At 52.9% G+C, this 12473-nt stretch overlaps 1 protein-coding gene across 1 annotated transcript; it reads left to right on the top strand.

The window, feature by feature from the left end:
* Positions 1–4859: 4859 nt before the first annotated feature.
* On the top strand, positions 4860–10985 carry LOC131207985 (uncharacterized). The gene is made up of 2 exons (XM_058200624.1): positions 4860–9443; positions 9477–10985. Exons 1-2 carry the CDS (start codon positions 4860–4862, stop codon positions 10983–10985), a joined length of 6093 nt encoding a protein of 2030 aa, XP_058056607.1.
* The last annotated feature ends 1488 nt before the right edge of the window (positions 10986–12473 follow it).

Here is a 12473-nt window from a genome sequence, read left to right as displayed (position 1 = left end):
TCCACGCAGGAGACGATTAAACGTAAACGTGATGACGTATTAATTATAAACCACCGGAGGAGCAACACTCGTTTGCGGGAAAGGAATGTGTGGTGTCACCTGTGAAGGTGACCTCCGGATGGGGCCGAGAAAAACCCCCGCACTACTTCTCCGGACGATCCGCTTCAGGGGGTGGCTTCATCAAAAATGCACTTGAAAAATGGAGTCCCGTGGTGTTTTGAAGCGGGCTCGGTCATTTGTATTGATCTCCAGCTGCTCGCTCCAGCACATTACGCCACCATTCGAGCCACGCCAAGCCGTTTTTCCCTTCGGGCACAGGGTGACAGTTATTTACAACCGGATATCCACAACCGGGTACAATTTCCCTGATGGGCCGCCCCATGGCACTCCTCTGGGCTGTATTGGGCAGGACAAAAGGGCATTGGATATTTATGCTTCCGGCGCACCGCCAAACATTACCATCTACTGGACGTTTGTTGTGCTGCGCCTTTTGTGTCCTTTCTACGTAGGCACAGGATGTCATTTGTGAGTGGTGCTGCGTTTCATGTGTGGAATTACTGGCAAAGTTTCAACGTATTTCGACACATTGGGACGATAGCATCATTAAACGCAGAGCGCAACATTGAACCAATCAGGACTTGTACGCTTTGAGTCAATCAGGTTGCGACTTTCACCGGAAGTCAACAAAGAAGCCCTTGATTTTCCAAAGCTTTTGCAGCCATGAATTGTTGGATGAAAATTTCAAAAAAATATTAGTACAACAACTGTAAAAAAGCGCTTGATCGATTTTGGAACATTCAATCACTGCACATTATTACGAACCGTCTAGGTTGCAACATCGTATGCGGCCGCCTTGTGACATATGACTCCACTCGAGAGGGGGTCATTAATCCTCCCTACAAAGAATGTTAGCCCCTCGTGCTCCCTTTCGCTATTGTTTTCCTCCGCCGAAAGACATTACGTTCACGGGGTTTCAGGTATGTTGCAAAGGAAAGTATGTATAACGAAGACTCGTTTTTACCACGGAACTTTTGTGTGGCCATCGCGACCCTCGACGCACCGTTGATTGCTCAAGAGAACGTACGAATATAATGATGATTCTGCGGGCAAGCGGGACTCCTTTTTGCCCGGCAAGGAGCCAGCTTTTTGCAACTTTAGTATCATATTCGAAACGGGGGAGGTGGATTGCACCGAAAGGGGCGATGTTGGGTTGAGAAATAGAAACTCATCTACCGGAAAGACGAAGCACGACTTGGCACGTCACAACTATGCTCCAATTCTCTGGCGGTTCCCTCACGAGAATGAAGTAACGGAGTGTGGCTGTGGGCAAATTAACAAATCGCTGCTAACTGAATTCTTGCACGCGCTGCAAGGTGGGGACCCGCAGGATTGGGGCCACTGAAAGGGCCGTTACGGTGTTTGTCGGAGAGGTTTTGAATGACCAGAACCATCAACATAGACGCGTACTGTGCGTAGAGGCGCCGTCGATTGCGTGCCGGATCGTTTAGCTGGCTTCCCTGAGGGGTCATGATGGCCTCATCTTCGCTCTTGTTGCTACCATTAAGTCATCAATAAATAGATTCCTCGAACGAGACAATCTATCACAAGTGTAATACAAGGCGCTTGGTTGAAGGCCACAGGTACAAAAAACAAACCCTTTCTATACGAGATAAATATTGAATTAATTATGAGCACCGTAAACATATCCCTCTTCTAGCGGTCAGATGTTGAAATACTATAAACAAACACAAACAAACCATCTCGACAAAGATCAACATCGCCCAGCCAGAACGGCGGTGTTGTGTTGTACGACAATCTCACGGATGATTTCTCGGAGCCCGACTCGCCGACTCCTTATTATTACAGCAGGGAAAAAATGATATTACACGTGTTCACTCACCGCGTGGCACCTGCACGAATATATGTCCCTCACAACGGCGCGGGGATCCTGAAATGTTTTCTCTATCCAGGATTTCGTTCCGACGGTCCGGCGACAACCCAGTTCGCCGCCATGCCATGCTTCAGCGTTGTTGCTTCGCGGCGGCAGCAGCAGCAGCTAGAGCCAAGCGTTTGCCGTGGTCCCTGTCGGTACAATTTATTAAATTCAAATAAATTATTGATTTCCTAATACCACCGGGGCAGGGCGCGTGTTCGTGCTGGGTTCCTCGTCCTAGACCAATCCACTCGATAGCGCTCGATTGATCGAATTTCCCCTCGGTTTTCGTTACCCATTTTTATTCTCTTAGTCAGCGTTCGTGTTGACATCATCGTGGTGGAATGTTAAAGGCCCGCCCCCAAAGCCACGGATATACAGGAAGGCTCGAAAAGGGCACTGGCACTGAACGTTCGCGTTTTAAAGACCTTTTCGGAACGTAAGAAACTTTACTTTGTAGCGAATTGCAGCGGAGGACGGTTCAGTAGTTATCAATAGTTACCATAAACCTGAACTTGACGCTGTCCCTGTGTAGCGCTTTCCCATCCGCCTCCATTGGAATGTTGTTATTTTTTAACGATTTAAATCATTCCTTTGAAGGCCTGTGGCGACGACGCATGTGTTTTTCCCCGGGAGTGTCCCCAACGGTTGGCGTGCCACCATTGAAGTCCTCGTCGGCTTTTGGCGGCCGTATGGCGCTGCGGCATTTTTGTTTCGCTCACGGAAACGGTGGCGTGCGTTAGAAAAATCCTTTCCCATTTCCCTTTCCGTGCTTTCCCTTCGCCGCAGCACCTGCACGAAAGTCATCACTTTTGCATGACATTTCGCATGACGGTCGCTTTCGGCCGTCGACCTAGTTCTTCCGCCGCCGTGCTCTATTCGCTCGTCACGCTTCCTTCTTCCCGCGTAGGAGCATTTTTCAACGAAATCGGAAATTAGCACTTCCGCTACACGCGTCCCAGAATGTTCGATCGTTACCGTGTGCCGTGCAGTGCCTTGTTCACTTATCATCGGCCGTCGCCGGGCCGGTCTCGGGTTTCCTGCCCCACGCCATTTTCAGCGGCAATCTGTCATGTTTCGATGGTTGCCAACCCGATTGTGCCTGTCTGTCTGTCTGTCGGTCGCGGCCGAGGCGCCCTCTGGGGCCCTACATTTCTAGGGCTTCCACACGGCGGTGTTCTGAACTGGTTATGCCATTCCCTACGCCATGGCCGCCGCATTACACGGCTCGGTGTGTGGACGGCGTAGAAAAAAAAAAAAAGTATGTTAATATGCCATTTCCGCGATCGATCCCAACGATAGGGCGCACGCAAACGGACTCGGAGAACCGCCGATGCTTTCACTCCGGCGGCATAGCGGCACGCCATTCGGATGATTTAAAAGGCTTTTCCACACGCCAACAACACGCCAGTTGTAGTTTATCCAGCGAGCTTTTGGGCAGGATCTTACTACACCGCCGCCGCCGCCGTTCACAATTGGGGTTAATCGGGCATTTGTGTTTATGCATCTGTTTTATTGCGACCCAACGCACCGGTTAGTTCCTTAGCTTCCGTTCTCCTTGGGATAGGTAATGGTTTCGATCTCTTACCGTCCGTCCGTCAGCAACAAAAACTCCTCGACAGCAAGTTAGTAACATCGCATAGGAACTCACTTACCGCATGCTAACAGGCTTCTGGACTTCAGTGTGGCAAGCGAAATCTTCGAGGTTAGGCATGTGTCCTTCTCGACTGACGGCTGTCGGTAATATCGAATATGGTCGCTTTTTCCGATACTCAAAACCTTCGATCCTGAATCATGCCGAGCAATCCAGCTGATGACACAATATTTGAAATTTAGATCACGAACAACATCAAAACCTGGACTGCATTGCACCGACTAATTATACAATCGGAATCTGAGCTGTGACGTTTGGCAAACGTTCTGCCCAAACCATCGAAAACTACAAGCAATCATTTATCATATTTACATAAGGACAAATAAACAGAAGTTCGCGCTATTTTGACAACGTTTGACGCCTTGCAACAAGTGTGATGCGAATTGTTGAAGGATACAAGCGAGACCTCCGTACCGCCGTGTCGCAAAGTTCATTAGGATGTCCGTTTTCGAATGCATCGATCTTTGCCTGCACCATTTCCTGTGCTAATGAATTTCCATATCCATCCACCGGAACAAGTCGGAGTCGTCCACGCGCCAGCCGGCCGCCCGCCTCGGTCCGGAAGGTGCGGAAAATAATTGCCCAAGCGACCGGAAGAAAACATTTCCCCGAGTTCGCTTTCGTTTCGGCGCGGTGGCCAGCGTGTAATTATTCAAATATATGTCAAATCAATTATGGTGAATAATTTACGCGCCGCCGGACAAAATGCGGCCCACCAGCGCAAGCCAACCTGTGCGTCCCGTGGCCGTCCTGGACGTGGCCGTATCGTGCCGTGGCAACTAAACCCGGCCCGGCCGCGTCGGTCCATGGTAATGCAACGTCGTCCCACGCCGTCCATTAGGACCACCGAGCGAAAGGACCTTAGGACCGCGACGCGGCTAGCTGCCGCCAGCCAGTCATTGTTTCCTTCCCCCCTTTAAGAGGCCTTCACGCGGACCGGGAGCGGGATAGATAGTAATGGCCACTGTGGCCTTCCACCGGCCCGCGGAGTGTAGAAAACGATTTATTGATTGGTGCTGATGATGATGGCGGCTAGAAAAATGGGAAAAGTGAAAGCAATTTTCCTGTCAATGCTGGGCCGGGGCCGGGCCCGGTAATGTAGCGTTTCACTTTTTAAAGGATTCGCATGCGCCACATTCTGGAACCCCCTTCAAACACCCATTAGTAATCCGGTGGGCTTTCGTGCCTCTCTCTCTCTCTCTCTGTTTTCTTGCAGCGTCAGCAGTGTCAGATGAATCACTAGGAAGGAGACGGCGTGCCCGCGATCCGACAATGGACCACCATGGACTATATGCGGACATCTCGAACAGTTTCCCCGGCGCGGCTGGTCTACCGAGCACGAGCGTGAAGTACCAGCTTCACAATCCACCGCAGATTCCACCCCAGCCGCCTCCTGTGCCAGGACCGGGGCCGACCCTGGGTTCCCGTCCGTTCCAGTACCACCATTCGCAGCAGCAACCATCATCCCTGAACTCCCTGCTCCAATCCCAATCCGGAGTGGTGACCGGGGCTTATGGCCAGGTGCAGGAGACTAGCGGTGTTGCCCACCACCAGATCCACCAGCGGCATGCTGCTCAGCAACCGGCAACTCAGCGGCAACATCCCGAACCGAACCATCGCACGGTAAACGGTGGCGGCAACGTGGGAGCTGACCTCTACCCGAACGGAACGGTCGGTTTATTCGAGGCCACCAGCAACACGAACAGCAGCGGCGTTAATTTACAGACCGGTGGCGGCGTCGGTGGCAACCAAAACAGCAGCTACAGCTCAAGCGTGACGAACAGTTCGCGCAAATACGAGACAAACACAGGGGACAGCATCACATACAACATCAATAACATCAACACGAACATTGTGAACAACATTAGCGCCGGCCACCAGACTGGCCCACCGGCGGTGGCGGCGATCGCCAACGGTGCTGGTGGTGGTGGTGGTGTTGGGGGTACTGTCGATTTCCTCTGCGGCGGTTTAACGACCGGCGGATCGCAGTACGGTACCGGCGGGGCCGGCACAGCCGCTTCCGGGGCGATCGCGGTGAACGGCGGCAGTGCTACGGGCACGGGTGCAAGCAATCCGACGATCATCAACATTAGCAATAACAATCACAACATAATGGCCCCACCGTACCCCGCGTACCACGGACCGCCGTATCAGAAGCCGGCGTCGGTCGGTGGAAAGTATTCGGCGGTGGCGGTCGGAGGTGGTGGCGGCGGCAGCGCGGGTGCCACTGGATGGACGGAGTACGCCAACCATCACCACGAAGCGTCCGTGATCGGGAACTTCGAAGCCAAGAATCCCAACAAGTATCACCCCACGATGGCCGCAGGAACGGGAGGTGTCGGAAGTCGTATGACCGGCGGTGGCGGCGGTTACCGGTATGCATCCGAGTACGTGAGTCAGCAGACGGGTCAGCCGTCGTCAGGGCAGCAGCAGCAGCAGCAGCAGCAGCACGGTGCGCATTACGCACCGCAAGGCGCAGGATATGGATTGTACCATCCGGAGGGGGTGCAAGCGACGCCGGTCCAACAGTCGGCCCCGGGTGCCGTAGGTTACGACGCGTATCCTCACATTGTGCGTAACAAGTACACGTCCGGCCCGTCGGTCATGGGACCACACATCGCGGGAGGATCACGAGCCACCAGCTCCGATCTCATGTACAACGAACGATCTCAGCGCTACGTCAGTAGCTATGGCAGCGGAAACGCGTACCTTTCATCGCCTGCTGGCGCCCACAGCCAGGCGGTCGGTGTTCCAGGACCTACCACCGGTCCGTTCTACCCGTCAATGGTGCCGGGAGCGAAGGGCATGATGAGCGCGGGACCGGAGTACTACGGCAATTCGTACGTGAAGCAGCTACCAGCGCACCACGGCCATCATCACCCATCGAACCACACACCGTACATACCACCGAATCGTATGGCGTATGCGAGCGCAGGCCAAACCCCGAATGCCAACTACCACCCTCACCCACATCACCCGCATCACGTTTCCCACCCACACAAGGGCACGGTGATCGGTGGTGCGGGTTACGGCTACAGCTCAAACGGTGCCAGTTCCTCCTCCTACGACGATCCGTACCATCAGCGGCAACCGATGGCCCGTGTGCCTCTGCCCGGCCATCCGTATACCAACGATCCGCATCATCATCCGGTCCACGCAGCAACACAGTACGCTAATCCGCCGCTGCCAGCGCAATCAACCGCAGCCAGCTATCATCACCCAACGTCGATCGGCCTCGGCGGCTACCCGAACCCGAAGCTGACCTTCAGTAAGAACGTGAACGATTTCTACTCACCCAACGTGGCTTCGGGGGCTTCGCAGCAGCAGCAGCAGCAGCAGCACTACGGTGCACCAGTTTCTGCGATGCAACCGACCAGTGGCGGACATCCCGGGGCTCACTATGGGGTTAAGTATACCTCGCAGACGATCGTACCGCCACATAAGGTGCCCCCGAGTAGCGGCGCGGTGGTCAGTAAACAGACGAGCTGTTACTACGACACACCGAACCCGGTGATCGACATGAACCATCCGCTCATTGATCTGGAGGAACAGATCAACAGTGTAAAGATCCTTAAAAACCCTCCCAATGCGCTGGCCGGTGGCGGGTATGAAACGATCCATCCGATCAACTACGACTGTCAGCAGATGTACCTACAGAATCGCTATTTGCACGCAAAACCGGCCACCTCGACCGCCGGTGGTAACAGTGGCGGGTACAGCAGCGGTGGTCTATCGACCACCGGTGGTAGCCTGCATCACCCGCAGCGTCATCTGTATCCCCGTCATCATCAGCCCCATCATCCGGAAGCGGTGGGGGCTTTCGGAGCGTACACAACGATCGAGGACCTCGAACTGTTGCCGAGAAGCTTTGCGCTCGATGACAGTCTGAAGGATAAGAACCTTCGCGACTATCTGACCAGCTGGAACGAGACGGAAGAGGAGGACCCGAATGCGGCGAAGGGAGTGCCGAAGGAAGCTAACAATAACTTAAGCACTCATCGGAACTTTGAGACATACAACTATCCACAACAGCAACAGCAGCACCAACCGTTAGTAGCTACCTCTACTGCACCGCAACCAAGCATCAGCCCTGCAACCGTCAAGCCACCGACCGTGGCCATAGCTTCGCCGCAGCCCGCAAACCCGGAGGAAGCACTGGCGAAACCTGCACCAGCGTGTGCCGTTACCGGCCACACGGGCGTAATCGTGGCCAACGTGCAGAACACGGGCAATCTGCCGGACATTCTGGTCGATATCGAGAAGCCGGCGAAACCCGACGAACCCGAGGGTAAGGACGACGAAAAGCTGTACATTCTCGAGACGTACGATGTGCCACACTCGGAGCTGAACAAGTACAAACACCTGAACGTCATCAACGAGCTGCCGAAGAATGTGGTGCCCATCAACGATAGTGCCGATTCGCTCAAGTTCCTCGAGGAGATCGAATCGAACCGGGAAAAGTACTACCAAACGGAGCTCGAGTCGGAGGTGGTGTACGAGGATCGCAAGATGGAGGAGAAAGTAAAACCGGAAGAGCTGGAAGAGGTGGAAGATGAAACGGCCAGCGAAGAGGAATCGGACCGGGCGAAGGTTGATCCAAAGTCCGTCGAGGTCGAAAGCACGGTTCAGGAGGAAGATTTGCTGCCAGAGCAACAGGAAGCGGTTGCTCGGGAGCAATCACAGCAATCACAGCAACCAGAGCACGAATCTGACAGTCAACACGAGGAAGTGGTGAACGAAGAAAACTCCTGCGAAGAACACACATCTCAGGAAGCTTCGGAAGAGATGGTGGTGGCCAAGCCAAGTGACACGAGTCCTCAAGAGACTCAGCACCACCCGGAGGCCCAACCGGGGGAAGAAAACGTGAGCTTCGAACCGGTGGTAAATGAAGAACCGTTCAAAATGCCACGCTGTTACCCAAAGTATCGCAAACGGCGCTTCTACGACTACGATATGCCCCGTTTCCCGAAGAAAGCCCGTCGGTCAAGCATCGAAGAGTTTATCAATTGTGATATGCCGAAATTCAAAGTACAAACGTTCAGGCGAAACCCGAAAAGCCTGTCCAGTCTCCTGTTGGACACGCTCAACTCGAAGCCATTCAGGCGCTGGGCCAAACACGAGCTGGAGCAACGACAGGAGCAACGTTCACAACAGCAAGAGATCGGGCCGGTTGCTATGGTAGAATCGCAGGAGTCTCTGGAGCAGCGTGCTGAGGACCAAGTTCCGGAAGAAGTAGTATTCACGGAACAGGAGGAACCACCGTCGACTGTCGATGGGGTGATTGTGCCGTCCCTGAAAGATCTCTGCTATCAGCGAATTGATGCGCTGGATTTGTACTTGCAGCCAGAACCTCTGAAGGAACTGTGCGAAAAGGTGATTTGCGTTAACAAGCACCTGTACATCATCGAGGAGCTCAAGAGTGAGCCACCGCGGCTGCAGGATCTCTGCAAGAGTGTGCTGAGTGAGACCAACATCTTTATCGATGTGACCGATAATGGTGCGGTGTGCATTATCGACAGCACTGACGATGGCGGCGCGGTAAAAGAATCGTCTCCGGCCGGCGGTCGAGTGTTTATCGTTGAAGAAGACCGTGGAACGATTGCTGATCTGCTGCGCGAAAGCGTACAGCTGCAGGAGGAAGACCTCGTGGTGATGCGGCAACATTCGGAGGACGACTGCGAGGATCACGAGATCTTTATGGCCAACCTAAACACGGAGGAACCGGCACCGTGCGTCGTCGGCGAACGACCGGTGCTCTCGGACAGCGAAAACGATATATTTCTGCGTGTCGAGCAGGAGATCGAGAAAATGATGCACACCAGTTCCTCCTCGGAGGACGAATGTGAGGTGGTGATGGTCGAACCGGAGTCTGAGCCGGGCGCGATGGAGATGGAATCGGAGCTTTTTGCCTTTGATGAGGATGCTGAGTGTATACAGTACGAGGAGATCGTACCGGTGGACGAGGAACAGTACGCCAAGGAGGGTGTTATCAGACAGCTCCGAACGAAATACTTGTCCCATCAGCCCGATAGGCGGACGTTTAGTCATCGAATGCTACGAAAATATCTCATCTACCAGCGTTTCATTCAACTGAGAACGGAGGTGCTAGCAAGGGCCAGTGTCCCTTTGCGTGAGCTGATCGATCGACGAAGACGTACACTTCCGGTGCCAGTGGCGGAGCCCATCGATCGGCAAAATGAAGACAGCAACTGCTCCAGTAGTTCCAGCAGCTCTAGTAGCAGCTCCGCGAGCAGTTCCTCCACTAGTTCCTCGTCGAGTTCGTCGTCCTCCAGCTCATCGTCTGACAGCAAAAGAAGCAGGGTGACGGAAGAGGAAACGATCGATATCGGTTCCAGCACCGAAAGTGCTTCAGAAGATCTGTCGAGAAGCAACACGTTGGAGACGAACAACAATGAAATTGTGGTGGCATTGAAGGTGGAGAGCGCAGCACCTTATGAATCTCGAGCCGAATCTAGCAGCGATCAGGTTGATCGGCTTCCGAAGTCGCCGGAAAAGAGTAACATTGAGGACATCCGGAGCCCTGCTCCCGTAGACAGCGGAAGCAGTAGTAGTTTCGACGCTTGCAAGCCCAAAAGCAGCCCCTCCAGTAGCCCTGGAAGCAGCAGCAGCCAGGGCGACGCCAGCCCGTCCGTCACTTGTTCGGTGACAGCAACCCACGTGGCAACGGATCGTCCTCGCACGGTGATCGTTTCGCCGCCGATTTCGCGTAAAAAGAAAAAGCTATCGTTCGAGGAAAGTTTGCTACACATTGAAGAACAAATGTACCGCAAACCCTCGAGCCCCACACTGCTGCCGGGGGTGGCGGCGGGCAGCCGATTGGCGGGCCCATCCGTGGTGGTACCAGCGGCACGTCCAAACGTGATCGTCAACGTGAACAACAAGCGAGAAGTGGCCCGCAAGTTGATCATACCCTCGTACAAGATTTTCGACCAAACCGCCGACGATCAATCGGAGGTCTTGGTCGTGAATGGGCAGCGCAAACCCGCGATCGAGGTTACAACCACCACCACTGCTCATGGGACCGATCCGCGAGGTAAATCGATGACACCACCGCCCCGCCGTAGAACATCCCTCAGTGCCTCGCCGTCATACAGTCGCTCTATTTCCGAGCACGGTCGACGGGTCCGTGAGCTGGGCCGGCGGAAAGCTTCCCTGGTGCGGCGCCGTAGCTGCTGCTGCTCGCCCCTGCGCCGCTCACCTGCGCGGGTAAACGCATCACCGTCGGCGACAGCGGCGTCCCCGCCGTCACCAGCGCTGATGCAGCTCATCGAAAGCACCGCACGGTCGCCCGTACCGTACGTGCGGCTCAAGCGAGACGATTACGTGGAAAAACTGGCGGAAAATTATCGCCGCCAGCACTACCCAAGGTCTTCGTAGGCCTTCGCGTGTGTACCGTGCACACGAATCAGTCACACTTTTGGGAGGTTCACAATGGCTGTAGTTCAGATTCAGAAGGCTTTTAACTGTAAACGGTGGTTTTAGTAAAATGTTTAGCTCGGTTTCATGTAGGTCGCAATAAGTTTTACCCTTACAGTACGTTATACGATACAGCTCGATCTCCTTAATTCATTAGCAGATGAACCCCGAGGAAACCCTTTTCGAAGGAGTTACGAAACAAGGTTCGAAAGCTTCACATTCCACGGATAGGTTTGACGCTCGCTGCGCCCGTGACCAAACATTATATATATTTAGGTAATTTGAGGCCTAGTGTATCTTACCGCATTCCCCACTCTGGGAAGGCCGTCCCACAATGGCACGCGTACTTAATTGGAATCGAAACCCAGCACAGAATCGAAACCCAACACAACTCCAACGGCATTATACCAGTTTTGAAAAAACGGCCTGCTGGGAGCTTTTTATGGCTGTCGTGTGTGCGCGGAAAGCGCTCGATTATAGAAACTTTCCTCCGATTATAGAAACTGCGGGATGTTGCGTGCTGGTTGCATAGTTGCAGGCGATTACGACGGAAATAATTCGTTTTCAAATTCAAATATGCAACATTCGTTTGTTTTTGGTCAATGATTCGACATTGCGCCAACAATTTTTTTTTAACAGCAGCTCCCTTTTGAAGCCCTTTTCTATGTTTTATGTTATGTTTTGACAAAGTACAATGATGTTCGTTTGTACTGTGCACAGATGAGAGCAACTTTTAAAAACATAAATGGGCAATGGTATTTTGTAGGTAGCACACATACATGTTTTACACACCTCATTTGCACCAGGTAGAAAGCACCGTGCTAAGTGTTCCAGTATGCATTCCCAAGAGTGGAAAGATTGAGTGTTTTAACTTGCGTTTGTGTTGTAGTGTAAATCCGGAGGCATTAAGTACGTTGAATTATGTTTAAGAGTAGTTCGTTAAGGCGTAGAATTAAAGCAAACGAAATGCAACGCAAAAGGAATGATTTCTAAGTAGTGTCCACGCAACGCTACCATGCTGTACGTGTAGGTTTTACGCAAAACAGAAACACTTATCTATAACGGAACCAAATAGTAGAGAGAACGTAGTGTAAAACTGTCAGTGCCTTCAGGTGTTAGTAGAAAGGACGAGAGAGAGCCATCGTATTGTGCGCTCTCCGGCGCACCGGAAGCACCGAGGACACAAAGCGCATGCAAACCCATCATACCAAATACACCCGATAATCACAACCCCACGGTGGTAGATTGTAGAGGAAGTAGAAATATGTAAGTAAGAGCGTATATTACTATTACTAGCTAATTAGTAACTACGAGCAGATACGAACGGCGGAAGCGCGTCGTTCGGAGGCAGGTATTTTACAGCATTTGATAAAAGACAATTTACTGGCAAACATGGGAGAACGAGTGCAGACGAAACAAGTTTAAAAAGTTTGTTGGAGATCATTGAAT

This window comes from Anopheles bellator, chromosome 2 (assembly GCF_943735745.2).
Source record: "Anopheles bellator chromosome 2, idAnoBellAS_SP24_06.2, whole genome shotgun sequence".
Classification (NCBI taxonomy): Eukaryota; Metazoa; Arthropoda; class Insecta; order Diptera; family Culicidae; genus Anopheles; species Anopheles bellator.
This window is presented reverse-complemented; position numbering and strand designations above follow the sequence as displayed.

What these genes read in the sequence shown, in the direction of transcription:
- LOC131207985 (XM_058200624.1), top strand. Translation starts at nt 4,860, where the DNA reads ATGGACCACCATGGACTATATGCGGACATCTCGAACAGTTTCCCCGGC. An exon ending in ACGAATGTGAGGTGGTGATG is followed by an intron (nt 9,444 to 9,476) that starts GTCGAACCGGAG and finishes GGCGCGATGGAG; the next exon opens with ATGGAATCGGAGCTTTTTGC.